Source organism: Oryza brachyantha, chromosome 7 (assembly GCF_000231095.2).
Source record: "Oryza brachyantha chromosome 7, ObraRS2, whole genome shotgun sequence".
Classification (NCBI taxonomy): domain Eukaryota; kingdom Viridiplantae; phylum Streptophyta; class Magnoliopsida; order Poales; family Poaceae; genus Oryza; species Oryza brachyantha.
In genome coordinates this window covers 4,602,917-4,620,828 of record NC_023169.2, presented here as the reverse complement: position 1 = coordinate 4,620,828, position 17,912 = coordinate 4,602,917, and the positions used below count along the sequence as shown (strand labels likewise).

The 17,912-nt window shown below is 38.4% G+C and overlaps 2 protein-coding genes across 2 annotated transcripts; one reads left to right on the top strand and one right to left on the bottom strand.

Annotated features, from left to right (window-relative positions):
* Positions 1-8,264: 8,264 nt before the first annotated feature.
* On the top strand, positions 8,265-12,534 carry LOC102721747 (ras-related protein RABE1c-like). Its single transcript, XM_006657517.3, has 8 exons — positions 8,265-8,521; positions 10,836-10,908; positions 11,022-11,122; positions 11,216-11,281; positions 11,365-11,462; positions 11,854-11,916; positions 12,035-12,127; positions 12,207-12,534. The coding sequence occupies exons 1-8, from the start codon at positions 8,449-8,451 to the stop codon at positions 12,285-12,287; spliced, it is 648 nt and encodes a 215-aa protein (XP_006657580.1). The 5' UTR covers positions 8,265-8,448; the 3' UTR covers positions 12,288-12,534.
* Positions 12,535-13,423: 889 nt separating this feature from the next.
* LOC121054912 lies at positions 13,424-15,799 on the bottom strand. The gene is made up of 7 exons (XM_040525874.1): positions 15,541-15,799; positions 15,293-15,465; positions 15,120-15,209; positions 14,606-15,026; positions 14,279-14,477; positions 13,941-14,214; positions 13,424-13,450 (listed from the first exon to the last, which is right to left on the bottom strand). Exons 1-7 carry the CDS (start codon positions 15,797-15,799, stop codon positions 13,424-13,426), a joined length of 1,443 nt encoding a protein of 480 aa, XP_040381808.1.
* Positions 15,800-17,912: the final 2,113 nt, after the last annotated feature.

Here is a 17,912-nt window from a genome sequence, read left to right as displayed (position 1 = left end):
GTTGCAGCAATGATCATTTCTTACTTGTCCATGGGATATGTAGGCATCTTTAAAAGGATTCGTCATTTCATCTTCCGCACACCAAATGTTCGCTCAATGACATTGCGTGCACTTGAGTGACACTGATGGAAATACACTTGCTCTCTACTTGGAGGAGGTCCATTTCTCCGTTCAGGAACATGATACCTTTGGCCCTTGAATGGTGACATATATCTTGACCTATTTGGGTATGTAACGTCTAGAAAATAATATTTACCTATAATAAATAAATTAAGTTATATCTATATGACTAAAAAAATAAGACAAATAAAATATTTCAAAATATCTGCAATTGCATAACTTGTGTGGATGTGGAAATATATCTTTATCAACCTCTAATGCATGATAAATAAACTAGTGTCATGAATAGAATAAAGGTGAATAAAAAGAAAAGTAATGTAGTAAAAGTTATTTAATTGTATTAATGAATAAATCATACCTAAACCTATTTTTGCACGTACTAATATAAAATATGCTCTGTTTGCTAACATAAATCAGACCAGAGTCAATACTGAGCTCTACCATTAAACATACCCTAAGGTTCTGATTGCAATGCCAGATTAGGGTTCGCACTTTGGCACTCATCAATGAGCAGATTTTGCCGTGCTGATCAATATATTGATTTGGTTTCCTTTCTCACTATCTCTACGAGATAAAAAAATGGTTATCGACAATATGATATTAGTTATATGTATTTGGTTATGTGTAATCCTCTGCTTTTTACGACGCATTGGATGAATTTCATAATTGAGTTCAAAAAATTAGTTGATTTATAAAATAATAGAATACCTTGTTATCATCAATATTATAAAATTAAAAATATGCCAACATCTATAATATCACTAGTTTCATTAAATCCATAATAAAATATGTTCTCATGATGTATTTGCTAGTTGTTGTAAAATATTTATGGTTTGTAGATCTCCTTAACAATGTTGTTGTATTTTGTTGTACATTTATCAAGTTAGAGAAATTTGATATCACTTGATAAATATCTATAATGCACTATAATAATCAGATTTATAACAAATGTTACTCTCCTGTTTATCTATAAAAATACTATATAATTTTTATATGATGATTTGCATCACAACATTATGGATTAGTTTTTTTTTAAAAAAAATATCTTAAGTTCTAAAACCTAGTCCAGTAGTGTGGATGTTATGAGCAATTGTTACCATTAACTCGGATAAAAATCATAAATAATACTCCCTCCATATTTTTATGTATGACACCGTTGACTTTTAGAATCACGTTTGACCATTCGTCTTATTTAAAATTTATATCCAAATATGCAAAATTATAATGCATAATTAAAGTTTCTATAATAATCAATCATATTATAACAAAATAATTAATAATTATATATATTTTTTGAATAAGACGAATGGTCAAACGTAGACCTAAAAGTCAACAGCGTCATGTAAAAAAATATGGAGGGAGTATAAACTATAGAATATAACCCATGAGCTAGTGTTTAGGTGTAACCATTAGTGGGGAATATCGTTATCAAAAATAACAATTGATGAAAAAATAAGAAAAAAAACATGGTGATAAATATTTTGTATGGTAGTAAACAGTAAATTTGTGTTAAAAATTATAAAGATTTCAATAATGTTAGTAACTTATTAATAAACGAGAGTATAATGCATAATAGTTATGAGCAATTTATCGTACGAGTGTGGTTAGGGTTGGCAATTTCCCCTGTGGGACTGAGGCCCTGCCCCTATGGGGAGGGGGGCAATTTGGCTCACGGGGATTTAGGGCCGGGGCCCCGATTTGGGTTGGGGCGGGGTGGGGTCGGATTTGTAGCCGCTGGGTCCCAGGATGTCTATTAAACTTTTTAAATACAGCAAAATTAAGTCCCATGAACAAAAGCCCAGTAGAGATCTATCAAAACCCTAGGCCCATAGCTTCTCTCTCCCTCTTTCCCTCTCCCTCTTTCACTCAGTATGTTCCTCTCGATTAGAGATGGCAACGAGGACCCGATCATTGATTCCTCGCGGTGAATTCACCCATTAGAGGACGGGCATGGTTAATATGTAACCCCATGGGAATTAAATGGTCCGGAATTCATGCCCCTTAGGGATGACGGGGACAGGGACGGGGACGGTGCACCACTTCTCGTCCCCGCGCTGTAGAGGGACCCAATATAGACTTCGTATATGTTTTGGCCCAACAAGTTAAGCCCAATAAAATGGTATATAAAGCAAAAACCCTAGCAGACAACTATCCACCAGTGTGAGCGTGGAGGACTGGAGAGCATTTAGCTGCTCTGCTTGACGGTGTGCCATCCCTTCGACCGGCCTCCCGCGCGCCGCCCATCTGACCGCCAGTGCGCCACCTCTCCGCCATCCCCTCCGCACGCCGGTGCACGGCCCCTCCGCCCCTCCGTCCGCTGGTGCGTTGCCTCTCCTTCGGCCTCTGTTCGTCGGTATGCCGCCCCTCCACCCCTACGACCAGGCCTCCGGTACGCCACACCTTCGCCCGCCGTTGCATGCCATCGCCTACCGATGCTGATGCACACCAGCCCTCCACCGCCCGCACATGCGGCCCCGCTGGCGCGGCAACCCCCTGCTCGCGGCTGCGACCCACTGTCGCGCAACATGCGCCTACTCCTCGTCCAGCGTGGTACGGGGTCGGGGAAACCCACGAGGAATTTTTCTCCACGATGATCGGGGATGGGTTAAAATATAGCCCCATCGAGGTTGATAGGGACAGAGACGCGGTGGTCACCTCGATGGGGAATTCCCCCCTTGCCATCTCTACTCTCGACCCCTCCTTACTCCCCGTTCCCCGTCCCCCAAATAGGTGGCGGCTTCATCGTCTCGGCAGCATCGTCGGCAACGTGCGACGGCCGGGCGCCTGGGCGCAACGACGGGGCGGTGGGCTCCGTGACGATCGGGCTGCACGTGCCTGGTTGGGACAGCACGGCGGCGGGTCGGCTCAATGGCCGGGTCAGCGGTCTTCTCTCCCTCTCCCTGTCTGACGGTATGTACCTCGCTCTCTCTGTGTGTGCAACGTCTGTCGGGGTCGCTGGGGCCCGTCCGGGTGTGGGGATCCATCTGGGCCGAGGAACGATTTCGCCCTAATTTCGATTTGGTCAGGGCCAAGGGCGTTCTTGCCTAACCTGGCCCTGCCCGGTTGCCAACATAAGTGTGGTTAGAGACTAACCTTTTATTTGTTTTCTCTTACCATATTCAGCCAAGGAACCTTTTTCTACTAATTGAATAAAGTATCAACTGAAATATATTATTTTTATACTAGTTCATTTATATACGAAACTTGTTGGAAAAATCTATACTTAAGCCATATTATTTACAGTAAATTTCATGAAAATTGTATAAAACCACAAGTAATTGATATATGGCATGTGACCATGGATTTTATGGTATATCGGTTTCACGTCGCCCCATTTTATTTAAATATTAAGTAAATTTCACATCTAAATCTAAAACAATATTAGCATACCGAAGAAATTAATATCTCAATCCTTTCCTACGTAGCACTACCTCTGTCGCGAGATAAGACCGTCTTTTAGTTTTTCGATACAATAATATTTTGACTATTCGTCTTATTTGAAATTTTTTTGTGATTAATATTTTTATTCTTACTAGATGATAAAATATAAATAGTATTTTATGTATGACTAATTTTTTAAAGTTTTTTATAAATTTTTTAAATAAGACGAATGGTTAAACGTTGGCATGGAAAATCGAAAAATAAAGTTATTATTTCGATACATTCTTTCTTTTCTCCGTCATCTCTCTCCCGTACTGCCTCCGGCCGGCGAGCTCCCTTCTCCGCGCTCTCCCTTGCGGCGGCCCAGGACCGGCTCCTCCTCCTCCTCCTCTCCTCCCGGCTTCACCCGCCGCCTGCGCCGATCTCCCGCGAGCAGGGACGCTGTCGCTCTTCGTCCTCACCGGTGAGCATCCATTCCATCCACCATATCCTCTTTTCTCATCTCTTCATGAATCTGCGTCATGAACCCTAGTTAGGTTCTCTTCTGGATCTGGCTTGATTTGCCTTAATAACAACCTTAAGGGAGACTAATAACAGGTTCTTTTGCCCCCAAAAAGTTTGGGGGTTTAACTCTAAACCCCCATGTCCCACGATAGATCCGCCCCCTGTTTCGTGATCACTGCAGTGCACAGAAACTATTTTGTATGAAGTTGCTGAAAATTTTCCATCTCAAATGTGTTGTTTGCTAACCTTCCCATTGGCGCTCGCTCCTTTGGCAGTAGTCCAAGACCAGTAGGGCTTCTAAATCCAGTAGACATGGCAATAATTGGAAAAGAATCTGTTGTTGTTCTATCCATGCAAAATCCCTATCGATCTGCACTGCACATCACTTTTTGCTGTTGTTATTGTTGTTGTGTTAGCTCTCTTCGACTGCATTCAAATTAATGTTATATCTTTGGCTGGGTGAGATCCTGAACGGCGATGTATGAGTCTATTACAGCATTGAGGCCTAGTCAATACACAGTTTCTGCTTGGGAAGAGAATCCAACCAATTCAAAATTTAAAAATTGATCACTGATATGATGAGGGAATTTTTTACCTTAACATTAATATTTACTAAACAACCTTTAAATTCGAAAGGATGGAGCATGTACTGTGACACTGTGTTGTGCATGGTTTTAGTGATTTAGAATGATTTCGGAGAAACAGAACAAATATTTTTTTTCTGGGCATGTTCAGTGTTATGCCTGACAGATTGTGCCATTACATCTACCCGGCCAGGCATAACATGCTTATTGAAGGCAACGCCTGTAGGAATTGTTTTAAGTCTTGTTGGGAAGCTAAATCAGCGCTACTTCGTTTTATGGGTGTATCGTGGAGTTTGTTTTAGCTCCCACAGATTGTATAAATATCTTGATTGTTTTCTGCCAATGCTAACAAATTTATAGCTTGTACGAATTGTTTTAAGTCTTTCTGAAGCAAGTGTTACTTAATTGTATGCCTAATCAGATTTGTTTACGTTATACAGCTTGAAAGAAAAATTTGGCAGTAAAATTTCTTATCAATGTTTTGTTGTGATCTCACAATCACTTATTCACTGCATTATACAATCTGTTTTGTGGGTGACAGTAACCAATATATGGTTGTTGCAATTTGCTAGGTTTTGTCACAATGGGTTTGTTCAGGACAAGCTTTACGTTGTTGGTTGGAATGGGATGTGGTGTCTACGTAGCTCAGAACTACAACGTCCCTAATGTCAAGAGGCTATTCAACACGTACATGTTCCTGGCCAAGCACATCGAGGAGACGTACCGTAAGCCAAAGAGAGATGACGACTGAATGACTGATGGACTGAAATGTTGTTTCTTTCATAACCCTTGGATGGTGAAGTATATCTCTGACATTATATAGAAAATTTAGTCTTAAGAAGTTGCATAGGCAGTTTTTGATTTGCCAGCTGTTACTGAACTGTGATTGAAATAACTATCTTGGTTAGCTGTGAGATTCTACTGATGTAACAGTTTTGCGGATAATTTACCTGATGTCTAGTTGAGCACTTCCTTTTGATCGATTTCCAGTTCTAGGCAAATGCAAGCATCTGCTAATGCAAATGCCAGATTGTATTTCTGCTGTCTCTATTTGCATCTTTGGACTCAACAGCCATTAGACAAACAACCCTTAATTGTTCCCTGTGTATATTACTATATCCATTGATTTTTGGGCATGTCTGGTTTGAAGCCAAAATTTGGCCTGCATTTTGCAATTTGAATAGTTATTTGGTCATTGTTTTGTGTGTAGCCAATATTTGCCAGTAACTCACATGTTACTAAAATATTGGCATTACCAAAAACTTGCCTATGATTTAGCATTACCAACATTTTGACATGGTAGCAAACCAAATAAGCCCTTTATACCAATTTAAAATGATGTTTCGGAGTTTAAAATGGTCTTCAGAGTAAGCTTTGACCATGTATTTATTTCTCTTAAAATATAATCGTGATAGCTGTAAAACATATACGCATTATGTGAAAGCACATTGAAATCCGACTATATTGATATGGTCTTTATTCGGTAGGCACAGTTTTACATGACTAATTGTTGATCACATTCTGCAAAGTATGATTGTTTTTTAAATCAAAATATGCCTTCCAGAAAAATCAATGGAGGTTTAATATTGCTTGGTCAATGTTGTTTGTGCATTGTGACTAATGAGATCACGGCAATCTGAGTATTTTCATATAAATTTCAATTGGACCATGTTATATTCACCCATACCTAGAAATTTCATATGGATTTCACAGGGTACTACGAGTCAAACTTTCATACCTAGCGTACAAGACGTTTCTCACCCGCGTGCATGTAAAGCCCGCTTCTTTTTAGGTGCTGTTTAGTTCCTAAAAATTTTCATCTAAAAACATCATATCGAATCTTTGGACACCTAAATAGACTATTAAACATAGATAAAATGAAAAACTAATTACACAGTTACGTGAGAAATCGTGAAACAAATCTTTTAAGCCTAATTAGCCTATGATTAGCCATAAGTGCTACAGTAATCCACATGCGCTAATTACGGATTATATGCTCAAAAGATTAGTCTCGCTGTTTCTGGATGAGCCGTGAAATTCGTTTTTTCATTTGTGTCCAACAACTCTTTCGACATCCGGTTAAACGTTCGATGTGACTGGCAAAAAATTTTGTTTTGCTATCTAAACACAGCCAGGCTCACTGAATATTTATCCTAGAATATTTCCTCAGGTACTAAAAATAAATTGCAATCCTATGAATGTATCTTTTTTAATTTAAAGTTAGAGTAAATGCACCATATGCCATAGTTTATTAATCACCGCCTCCGTTTTATAATGTAAAATGTTTGACTTTTTTGGTTGCAATGTTTGACTATTCATTTTATTCAAAAATTTAGTACAAATATAAAGAATGACAAGTTATGTTTAAAGTTTTTTTATAATAAAGGAAGTCACAAATAAAATAAAAGATATTTTTAAATTTTTTTAATAAGCCAAATGATCAAACATTGTAAGTAAAAAAGTCAAACATTTTACATTATGAAACTTTGCATTATGAAACAGAGTAAGTTCACTCTAAGTCACTCTTAAACCTATCTTTTCACTTTGGATCGAATATATTTGTAATTGTTGTGGTTTAAACCGTGTTGAACACTTTCTCTAGTCAGAGTCTCAGAGATATGAGTTCACGGGTGTACCAGTGCCATCGTGTTTTGAGGTCGTTCATGTGTAATGAAATAAATTGATTAGGTGATCCAAATAGCAACAACCATGTAAATTTACATGGCCCAACATCAATATATATGTTTAATGGTAGTACATAGTAAAACTTAGATAATAAAACATGATGCTAAGTGTAATTAATTTAATATATGAATTGATTTTAATTTTATAGATCCATTCTATTAAAAATATAGTAATAACAATATTTGGATACAATTATACAAACATAAACATATTTTTCATAAGAAAACTTTAAATAAAAGACTAGTAGTATCGTAGGATCGCATGATACTAACCGTTTCACAATATAAGACTTTATAGCCTTGCCTAGATTTATAAAAATGCTAATAAATATATACATATATACAAATTATATACATTCATCGATGGATGAATTTAAACAAAACTAGAAAGTCTTGTAATATAAAACAGAGGTAGTATAAAGTGGGCGTAAAATCCATCCCCAAACGAAACCGTACTTGTATCAACGAAAAATAATTTATAGGTAAAAATTTATAAATACTCTATAGCAAAATTTGTAGCCTAAACCATGAGAAAGAAAATTATAAAATCAAATCCAAAATCAGTTTTAATGGGGGTGTTTAGTTGAGAATTCTAGTTGGGGAAAAGAAAATATTTGGGTGTAGCTCGTCTAGAAATCGTGAGACGAATCTTTTGAGCCTAATTAATCCATGATTAACACATGTGGGTTACCGTACCACCTATGATTAATCATGAACTAATTAAGGCTTAAAAAGATTCGTCTAACGATTTTCTCCCTAATTACATAATTAGTTTATTTTTATCTATATTTAATGTTTCATTTAGGTGTCTAAAGATTCAATATGAAGTTTTTGAAAAAAAATAATTTTGAAAACTAAACTGACCCTAAAATTGAAATTTTTTTAGCTTATATACGCAAAAACGAAACGGTGGAAGCCTAAAGTCCACGGTAGACCGGTTCCACCACCTTCCTCCCGTCCTCTCCTCCTCCCCCGATCTCGTGACCGTGTCCGCTCCTCTCGCCTCGCCGCCGCGCCCCACCTCGCCTCGCCGCCGCGCGTCGGCGGCCGCACGCCGCCCTCCGGCGAAGATTGCTCGGCCCGGTTCGCCTCCCGCCCCGCCCGCGCGCAGGCCCGGTTCGATTCGTCGAGGGGGGTCCTCTCCTCCTCCTCCTCCTCCGCTCCTGTAGGTCTCGATGGCGGCGCCGCCGGCGAGGGCTCGGGCCGACTACGACTATCTCATCAAGCTCCTCCTCATCGGAGACAGCGGTACGTCGCCCCCTGGCGTGTTTTCCCGCTCTCTCTCTCTCTCCCTCTCTCCCCTCTTGCGAGCGATCGATCGGCGCGCGCGAGATCTGCTGGTTCATCGGTGGGCCGAGTTCCAATTCGGCGGAGTTGTTTGCGGGGCGTGATATTGGGGGTGGGGGATCTCCGTGGGAGTGGATCGCTTGGGCGGTTTGATCGGCCCGCATGGTGTGGTTTGCGCTCAGTTCGCGTGGAACAGCTATCCGTTCGGTGAATCGGATCACCGTTTTGGTATGCGAGCGACGGGAGGAGTGATTTTCGCGCCTTGGCGCCACGAGTTCCAGATGTCACATTCAGGAGCTACGGTGCAGTTGCTTCAAGCCCAACAATTGATGAATGCTGATAGCATAATACTCTGTAGCTTTCTTTTTTTTTGGTTGGCATGATGATTTTTTTTTGTATCATCAATGCTCAATTGCTCATGAGATGCTCAATATACATGCGCTTATCTTTACAATAGCTAGTCAAAATTGATATAAATAAAGCCTTTTGCAATTGTTATTGTTTTGCGTAATGTGAAAACATTGTGAACATTCAAGCTCCCTTTGGTGTCTCCTCCTTGATTAAGCAAATGCTAAATGTTTTAATAGGTAGTAAAGAAACTTATGATCATCTGTATGTTGTCTTGTGAGCTGATAAGCATTTTTCAACTGTCTTTCCTAATAATACAGTTCCACAATACAGACCTCAAACTATGTAGTGTATCCTCCAACTTGACTTAGCTAGTTAATGTCTATTGATTTTTACTGGGAACTTTTTTGTTCTAGATAGTCAAATTTTGTAGGTTTTGACCAACATTTACTCATTTAGTCAAACTACATTACTACAAGAACATTTAGTGTATAAAAATTATACCAATAAGTTCATCTTTCAAATTGCTTTCACAGAATGGTCAAATTTCAATATTGAAGACCTTTCCAAATTAGAATATGCCCTACCAACAGAGATAGTAGTATATAGTGTTAGATTAACGAAAATTTCATGAGCAATTTTTTTTTGAAATTTTGTTAGGTGACTAAACAATTAAATAAAGTAATCGGATTACTATTATGTATAGATGGTACAACATATTAAAGAAAAACTTTTGACATAATTTGTAGATAGATGCACCTTTTCTACCGGTTTCTTAAGTTCTATTGATTTTTGAATATGAGCATTCCTCTTCATAGTACTGCAGTTTCAAGTAACACTGCATCCCATTATACTTGACATTTTCAGTGCACTTTTTGAATGAACTAAACCTTTGTTTGACAAAGATGATGGTAGATTTTAGTCAAGCTCTCCCATTCTTGATTTAAATGGACTTTTTCTTCCTTGCATAATTTCATTGACGTTTCACTTTTCACTTTATGTGTCCCTGGTACATTTCTTTGGAAGCACTTCAGATAATTATTTTCCTGATAAAGTGCTGATCTCATATTTAGTAGCATGCTATACATTGTGGTTTGACTATAGTTATTCATAATTGTGAATTTCTAACATTGCTGGTGTGTTCTTACTTCATTAACTAGTTGTCTACACAACTTATGGAATCCATGAAAATGAAAACATTGAAGTTGTCATATGACACACTTGGAGACTTATGTGAGGATGATATGCTCAAGCTCACAGTTTTACCTAAAGAAATTTTAGATCCAGAATTTAGCTAGCTCTGTCAGTGTTAGGAATACTGAATACCATCACTAAAATTATGTGGAAATACATACACTGCTTTCTCACTGCACGTTGCTTTATTGAGCCTTCTGGGAACTAGGAAGACACTGTAAAGAAACAACAGCGAGGTGCTACTTGTTTGATCTAGTTCTGTTGTCCTCGCTAACTTCTATTGAATATCTTTTGGGTGTTGCTCTTTCCGTCGGCAATACTTCTGTGGATGTTTCTAGCCATAAATGTACTGTTTTCTTGTGATTTGCATTTCTGTTTTTTTTCATTGCCCAAGTAACAGCCTGAGTACAATATGTAGACAAGGTATGATATGCTATACATATTATTGTTTAAACTAGATCACTGTTAATATTTAGACAATTACTTATTTTAAGTATTGAGATGAGTCAAGCTGGCTAGCTTGAATGTTTGTGCATGTTCTAGTGGAAAATGTGAAATGGTATATAGTTTTCTTGAATTTATGACTTAACTTTATATTTGTATTGATTTTACATTCCACTTTACCTCCATTGAGTTGTTTTCATGGATTCACTATCATGCTTGTTCTAAACATACTATAGCCTATATAGGTGTATTTCTGATATTGTTTTTTTTAAAAAATATCCTTGTATAGGTGTTGGCAAAAGTTGTCTCCTCTTACGGTTCTCTGATGGCTCCTTCACAACAAGCTTTATTACCACCATTGGGTAAGTACTATAAAAGTTAAAAATAAGCTTTGACTGGATCATTGTTGTACATATACATTCTGCTACAGTGCCATTACAGTGCAGCTAAAACATTTTTTTAATTCTTGGAAAAGGATTGATTTCAAAATAAGAACAATTGAACTGGATGGTAAACGGATTAAACTGCAAATCTGGGATACAGCTGGTCAAGAACGTTTCCGAACTATTACTACTGGTATGGTTGTTCATTTTTAGTTGAGGTTAGTTGGTTTTGAACAATTTATATGTATATATACTGCCGTGCATCTGAATACATTCTGCAATGCAGCGTATTACAGGGGAGCAATGGGTATTTTGCTTGTCTATGATGTCACTGATGAGTCATCATTCAATAGTACTGATTCCTTAACCTCAGCTATTCATCTGTTATGGCACTTTTTCACCTTCCGCTTCTGATGTTGGTGTTTTCATTGACAGATATAAGAAACTGGATTAGGAACATAGAGCAACATGCTTCCGATAACGTAAACAAAATTTTGGTTGGCAACAAAGCTGACATGGATGAAAGCAAAAGGGTATGTTTTGCTCTATGACCTTTTCATTTAACCTTTGCAATAGTGAACAATACTAGCGAAGTATTTATTCCATATAAGCGAAGAATTCCATGCATTGATAGATATAATTGAGTAACCATTCTTGATAGAACTATAATACAGAATAGCAGTTAAATCGCAAATAAACTTAATGCAAATTGCAAACACTAAAAGCACTAAATTGTTTGGGATTTTGTAGTTCCGTTCCAATGTATGAAAGTCATCTTTCTGATGCTATGCTATTGCGTGCATTAATTTTGGCTTGAACTGCAGTATATGATAATTTACTATACCTAATATGGTCATCTTGAGGGTTATTCCAGTCTTCAAATAATTTATTGTTTTTAATATGTCTATTACCATCTTGACATAGGCTGTACCAACTTCAAAGGGGCAAGCACTTGCTGATGAATATGGCATCAAGTTCTTTGAAACGGTTAGCTGTTAACCTTTTTATATTTGCGATTCTGTCCTAATAATGTGCAATTAGTTCTGGAAAACATGATTTCCCATATTCTACATGTGTTTAATTTGTTTGTTGGCTTTGGCTACAGAGTGCAAAGACAAACCTGAATGTCGAGCAGGTTTTCTTTTCAATAGCAAGGGACATTAAGCAAAGACTTGCGGAAACTGATTCCAAACCTGAGGTACGATCTCCATTTTCTATTCCCTGTAAGTTAGCAACATGGTATTTTGTGAAGGTTGTTTAATATACTCCACTTCCAGGATCGCACAATCAAGATTAACAAACCAGAGGGCGACGCTGAAGCCTCAACTTCACAGAAATCCGCATGCTGCGGATCCTGAGTGTTGTATTGTTGGGTGGAAGATAAGATAGTGATCATAGTATCATACGATGCTTGTAACTTTTATCCTTTGCCTTCTTTGTGACCATCCTCGTGCCTCCTTTATGTTAAGATTACAATTGCTGGTATTCAGACTTCTTTGTTTTGTTATGAAGAATGCTAGTTGTTACACTGGTAAAAAAAAGTAACTATGCTTTGCTGCCGCACAATAAGTAAGAATGCCGCTGATGTTATGGTTTCATCAGGGAGTAAGAATGCTGCAGCTGATGTTATGGTTTCATCAGGGTACTGCTTGGTAACCATTAGTGGAGACCGGGCAAGGGCTCGCAAATCTATTTGGAGCAACTGCATAACTGGTCTTACTTTGGAGTTCAATTGTGGATTTAGCTTTGTTTTTTTTCAGTTTGTAGATTTAGCCCCATTTTTTAAAATCGAAGCTCACTTTTGGCTCTACTCTGTTAAGGCATGTTATCAGTGTTAAGTGAAGAAAAAGTAAACGTCTTTGTCCTTGTATATTTGGCCCCGTTTTCTTAGTACTATTTATATATTTGACCCTGTTTTTACACTTGTGTACTTTAAGAAATATTTGTAAGATTTAACTTGTGTTTAATAGATTTGAGTCGATTTGGATTGTTATTTGACTGTAGTTTCATAAATTTAACTAAGATTTAAAATACATTCGATTAAAATTTGACCAAAATTAAAAAAAATGTGGTAAACAAAATTGACATTGTTTTGTTTGTTTTTTTACAAAATTTTGACAACATATTGCCTAAAAATTCAAAATTGCAAACAATGAAGCAATTATACAAGGATGTTCATCTAAAAGCACATAATCATGTCTAACAGCCTACAAATCAACACACAGGTTCATAACCACACAAATAAACACATAACAAGTCCACAATCACACAAATATATAGCTAGCACATGTCCAACAAGACCCAAATTAGCACACGTATAGTCCATATATAGTTCATGTCTAACAAAAACAATAAGCATTTTCAACAAAAGTAGTAGATAATGGGGCAACTATTACATGAGCATCAAGCTCCAAACCATGCCCCCATTCCTCTCCCTCTTCCTCTTCCCCTTCCCCAACCCCTTCCTCTCCCTCCACCTCTTGCACTTGCACTTTCACTTCCACCCGCACTCCCACTTGCACTGCATATGAAATGAATTTAGAGTTAGGGAACAAATTAATTGAAAAGAACAAAACAAATTAAATGAAATCTATTACTTTGATGTGTGTGCAATGCTAGGGTCATTGCTACCCTCTCCTGATGCATTGTCTATACTTGAAACTCTTCTCTTTTGTCTAGTTGTGAGGCCTCCTTAGCAATACTTTGCCGTATGTCCCAGCTCATGACACTCCGTGCATCGTTTCTTTTTCCCTTTTCCTCCCTCCACAGAACCCTTCATCCTAGATACCCTAGGTCTTCCTGGTTTTCTCCTTAATTTAGGCTTGCTGATTTTGTAGCCTAGATCTAACCTTTGGCCACATATGATTTGATGTCATAGGCTTGAAGATACCAGAATATGCTTTTCGCAATCTCTCAACGGAAAAGCATTCATCCACAAAGTCATTCATATGCACCTCTCTACTTAGCTTCGAAATCAAAGCTAGAGTATGTGTACATGGCTTTCCACTTACTTGCCAAGCTCTGCAGCTGCAAGTCCTATCTTCCAAGTTGACTGCATGTGTCACAGTGGATACAGTGACCTCAGCTGTGCCATATCCACATCTTAGAACCTCATGGTCCTTAATATCCTTGCCGATAGCACTAAGAGCTTTTGTAATGTCTAGGATTATTCTGCCCTCCATCTTTCTAGCAATGTTACCTCTTGCATCAATCTTGGTTACAATCATCTTTCTTATCCTCTCATGCATCTCCACAATCTGCAAGTCTTTGGTTTTTGACACCCAACTATTGAAAGACTCAAAAAGATTGTTATTGATGTACTCTACCTTGCAATGTTCTGAAAACTTACTTCCATGTGTATGGATGGTACTCATCCAACCAAACTATTGTAGCTTGGCACTTCTCCTTTATCTTACCCAAGTGGTACTCTTGACCCTGGTTAGTGTAGGTCTTGGCAGTTGCCCACATGTGTTGAGAAAACAAAAAACCATGGAATTTCTTCTTCATGTTCTTGCAAAGATGCCTCATACATTCCCGATGCTCCACACCTGGATACAGAAGATCCACTACGGTTTCAATTCCTTTGCTTGTATAGTGCACAAAGGTGAACATGATATTAGTACTTTATTACATAAGAACAAAAGATGCAAGAGAGAAAACACAAATAGTAACCAACCTGCATCGGTACTGATGACAAATCCTGGATGAGTACCTATGGCTTTCTTTAGGTTAAGAACAAACCATGTCCAACTATCAGTCGACTCCGTCTCAATCACCCCATATGCCACTGAAAATAGCTTATTCTGGCCATCAATAGCTACATTAGCTGCCAACTGACCTCTAGACCTTCTTGTCAAGTGGGTTGAGTCCATAGCAATGTAGGGACGGCACCCCTGTAAGAACCCATCAATGCATGGCTTTAGAGCAACAAAAAATCTTCTAAAGTACACACTCCCTTTGTCCTCTTCCGTGTCCAACTCGACAATGCTTCCAGGAAGAGTGGCAAGAAGGGCAGCTTTATAAGATGGAAGTAGCTCATAACTATCATCCCATTTGCCATAAAACATGTCCATAGCCTTCTCCTTGCCCCTGTAAACCTTGTGATATGGGACATTCATCTTGTTGGTTGTCTTGATCTTATCTTACAACTCTTTTGGTGTCATTATGGGTTTATCTTTCAACATGTTCACCACCCTATTAGCAATCCAACTCTGCGACGCCATTGTGTCACCATGCTTATTTTCAGAACCACAAGTGTGCAATGGCCCATTCACCTTTACCTGCAACAAATTAGTAAGATGTAAGAACTATGCTTGTGGGTAAAAACATGAAAAAACAAATTAATTCAGTTCATGGCACATACCTTGCAACCAACATATTTCTTGCTAGTTGATGCATAAGAAGTCCACTTGCAGTTTGTCTCCTTTCTTAGCCTACAATGTGCCCTAAACCAGTTTTGGTTTTTACTCACAGTTCTAATGAGATAACCACCCAAGATTGCATGGTGGGTTACTGCTGTTTTGCACTGATCCACATCTGGGAACATCATATTTACATCAATACATGGATCATCAACATCATATGAAAAATCAGCAATATCATCAACATCACTCTCATCATCAATATCGTCATGTGCATAGCTTGCATCAGAGTCAGAACAGTCAGGCTCATCATAATTTGAGTCAGAAGATGATGCCAAATCAGTGTCATAGCTGCTATCGCTTAATGCCAGCAGTGACTCTGTGTCAGAAGTTTTTTCCTCATCAACAACTCCTTTCTTCTTGGGCTTTTTAGTTGGCTTTAATTTGTGGGGCTGCCATTTCTTCTGTGGGTTGTGGGGTTGCCATTTCTTCTGTGGTTTGTGTTCCATCAGAAGTAGGATGCAAAGAAATACGAGGAATGATACAACTTTCTTGTTGTACCATGTTTCTGACATGAGGATGTATCCTTCTTTTGGTGGGTGAACATTGCAATGGGACTGAAAAATTATCAATTTGGGCTTCTATATGCACTACACCAAGAGTGTAGTTCATGGCAAACAACTCTTTTAATTTCTCAGCACTTCTTATCTCAATTTCACCACCCTCAACAGCATACCATAAAGAAATATATTGCTTAGAACCCCACACAATTTTAGATCCTATGAAATCAACTAATTGGAGAAAAGTGAATTTTTCATTGTCAACCGTTGTTACCAAATGCCTACTTTTGCAATAAGTCTTTGGTCCCCCATCTGGTAAACTGAAATGTGCCCTTACTCTAACATCAATTGTTATATTACTTTGATTGGACCTACAAATTATAGCAAGATGATCACTAATAAGCAAATTATAGCAAGATGAACACTAATAAGCAAATTATAGCCAGATGATCTCTAATAAGCAAATAGATGAATATTTCTTCTATGTAATAAGCAAAACAATTTGCACAAAAAGACTTCCAAACATGAAAATAGGCACAATCAACATGTTCATGATGACATATGGGCAAATCATATGATGACAAACTTCTAATCATCTAAATAGGCACAAAGAAGCTTCTAATCATCTTGCATAGCCACATTCAACATGTTCTAAACATGGAAAGAGATAGATCAAGGGTAAACCTTTCCATGGTTGCTCAATGTTAAGGTCAATACGAAGAAAATGGACACCCCCCGCGCCGCTACCTGGCCGCCGCTATCGCGCACGCCTAGCCTAGCCCCGCGCCGCACGCCCTTGCCACCGCGGGCGCTGTCGCTCGCCGGCCTGCTCGCCGCCGACCCTTTTCCTCACCGCCACAAGACCTCCAAAACCCTAGCTCAGTTCGTGCAACAGGAGGGAGGAGTCCAGATTGAGTTAGAGTAGCCAGGGGTATTGTTGTCCTTTCACGTGTTTTTTTCTTTTTTCTCTTTTTTTTATTTAGACTACTCACGGTTATTTAACAGTTGGCCAAACGGGAGATTCAATTTTCAAAAGCGGGGCTAAATTTGCAAACTGAAAAAATAGGGCTAAATCCGTAATTGGACTCCAAAGTAGGGTCAGTTATGCAATTGTCCCAATCTATTTGCGACAATTTTCAGGGCCCCTTTGAATCACATGAATAGAAAAACAGAGGAATAGAAAAACATAAGATTCTAACAGGAATGTAGGTGTAAAACAGATGATTACAAAACACAGAAAAAACAGAGGAATGACCGTTTGATGGGACCACAGGGAAAACACAATATGGACTCATAATTTTTTCCACCTCTTGTTAAATTTCCTCCAAAACTTGTGTAGGAAGATGCATTCTATAGGAATTTTATAGGATTTCATAGGATTCATTCCTTTGATTCAAAGGGTTTTGCAGGAAAAAATCCTATAGGAATGACATCCTCTAAAATTCATATAAAATTCCTTTGAATCAAATGGGCCCTCACTGGGTTCCATATTCATTTCTTGATTGCACTGTAAGTGCATGATCCTGTAGTGTGAATTGTGCTAAATGTGCCTCTATCTGAAGTGATAATTGACATGACCAGATATAAAGTATTTATGAGTCCTGAACTATCTGTCAATTTTGGAGTAAATCTGGAACCAACTCACAAAAGGTTAATTGATTTTTAGTAACTATTTAATAGTATAAATAATAAAATTAATTACTAGGCCTTCGTGGCACTAGTGGTACATAGAAGTCATGTGTGATCATTGGTCCAATGCTTCGGGCAAAACTAATTCCTAGGGTGTGACGGGCGGTGTGTATAGCTGAGTACAAATTCACCACGGCACGCTGGTCCATGGTTACCAGCGATCTCAACTTCATGTTCCCGAGTTGCATAGAACAATCTAAGTTCTAAGCTGAGACAATCTTTGAAGTTCCCGAGTTGCATAGAACAATCTAAGCTGAGACAATCTTTCCTGATTCGCTTCGCCCTACAGTCTTACTTTCCATTGTCATTGTCATTGTAGCACGTGTTCGGCCCAGCCCATAAGGGCATGTAGACTTGACGTCAACCCCTCCTT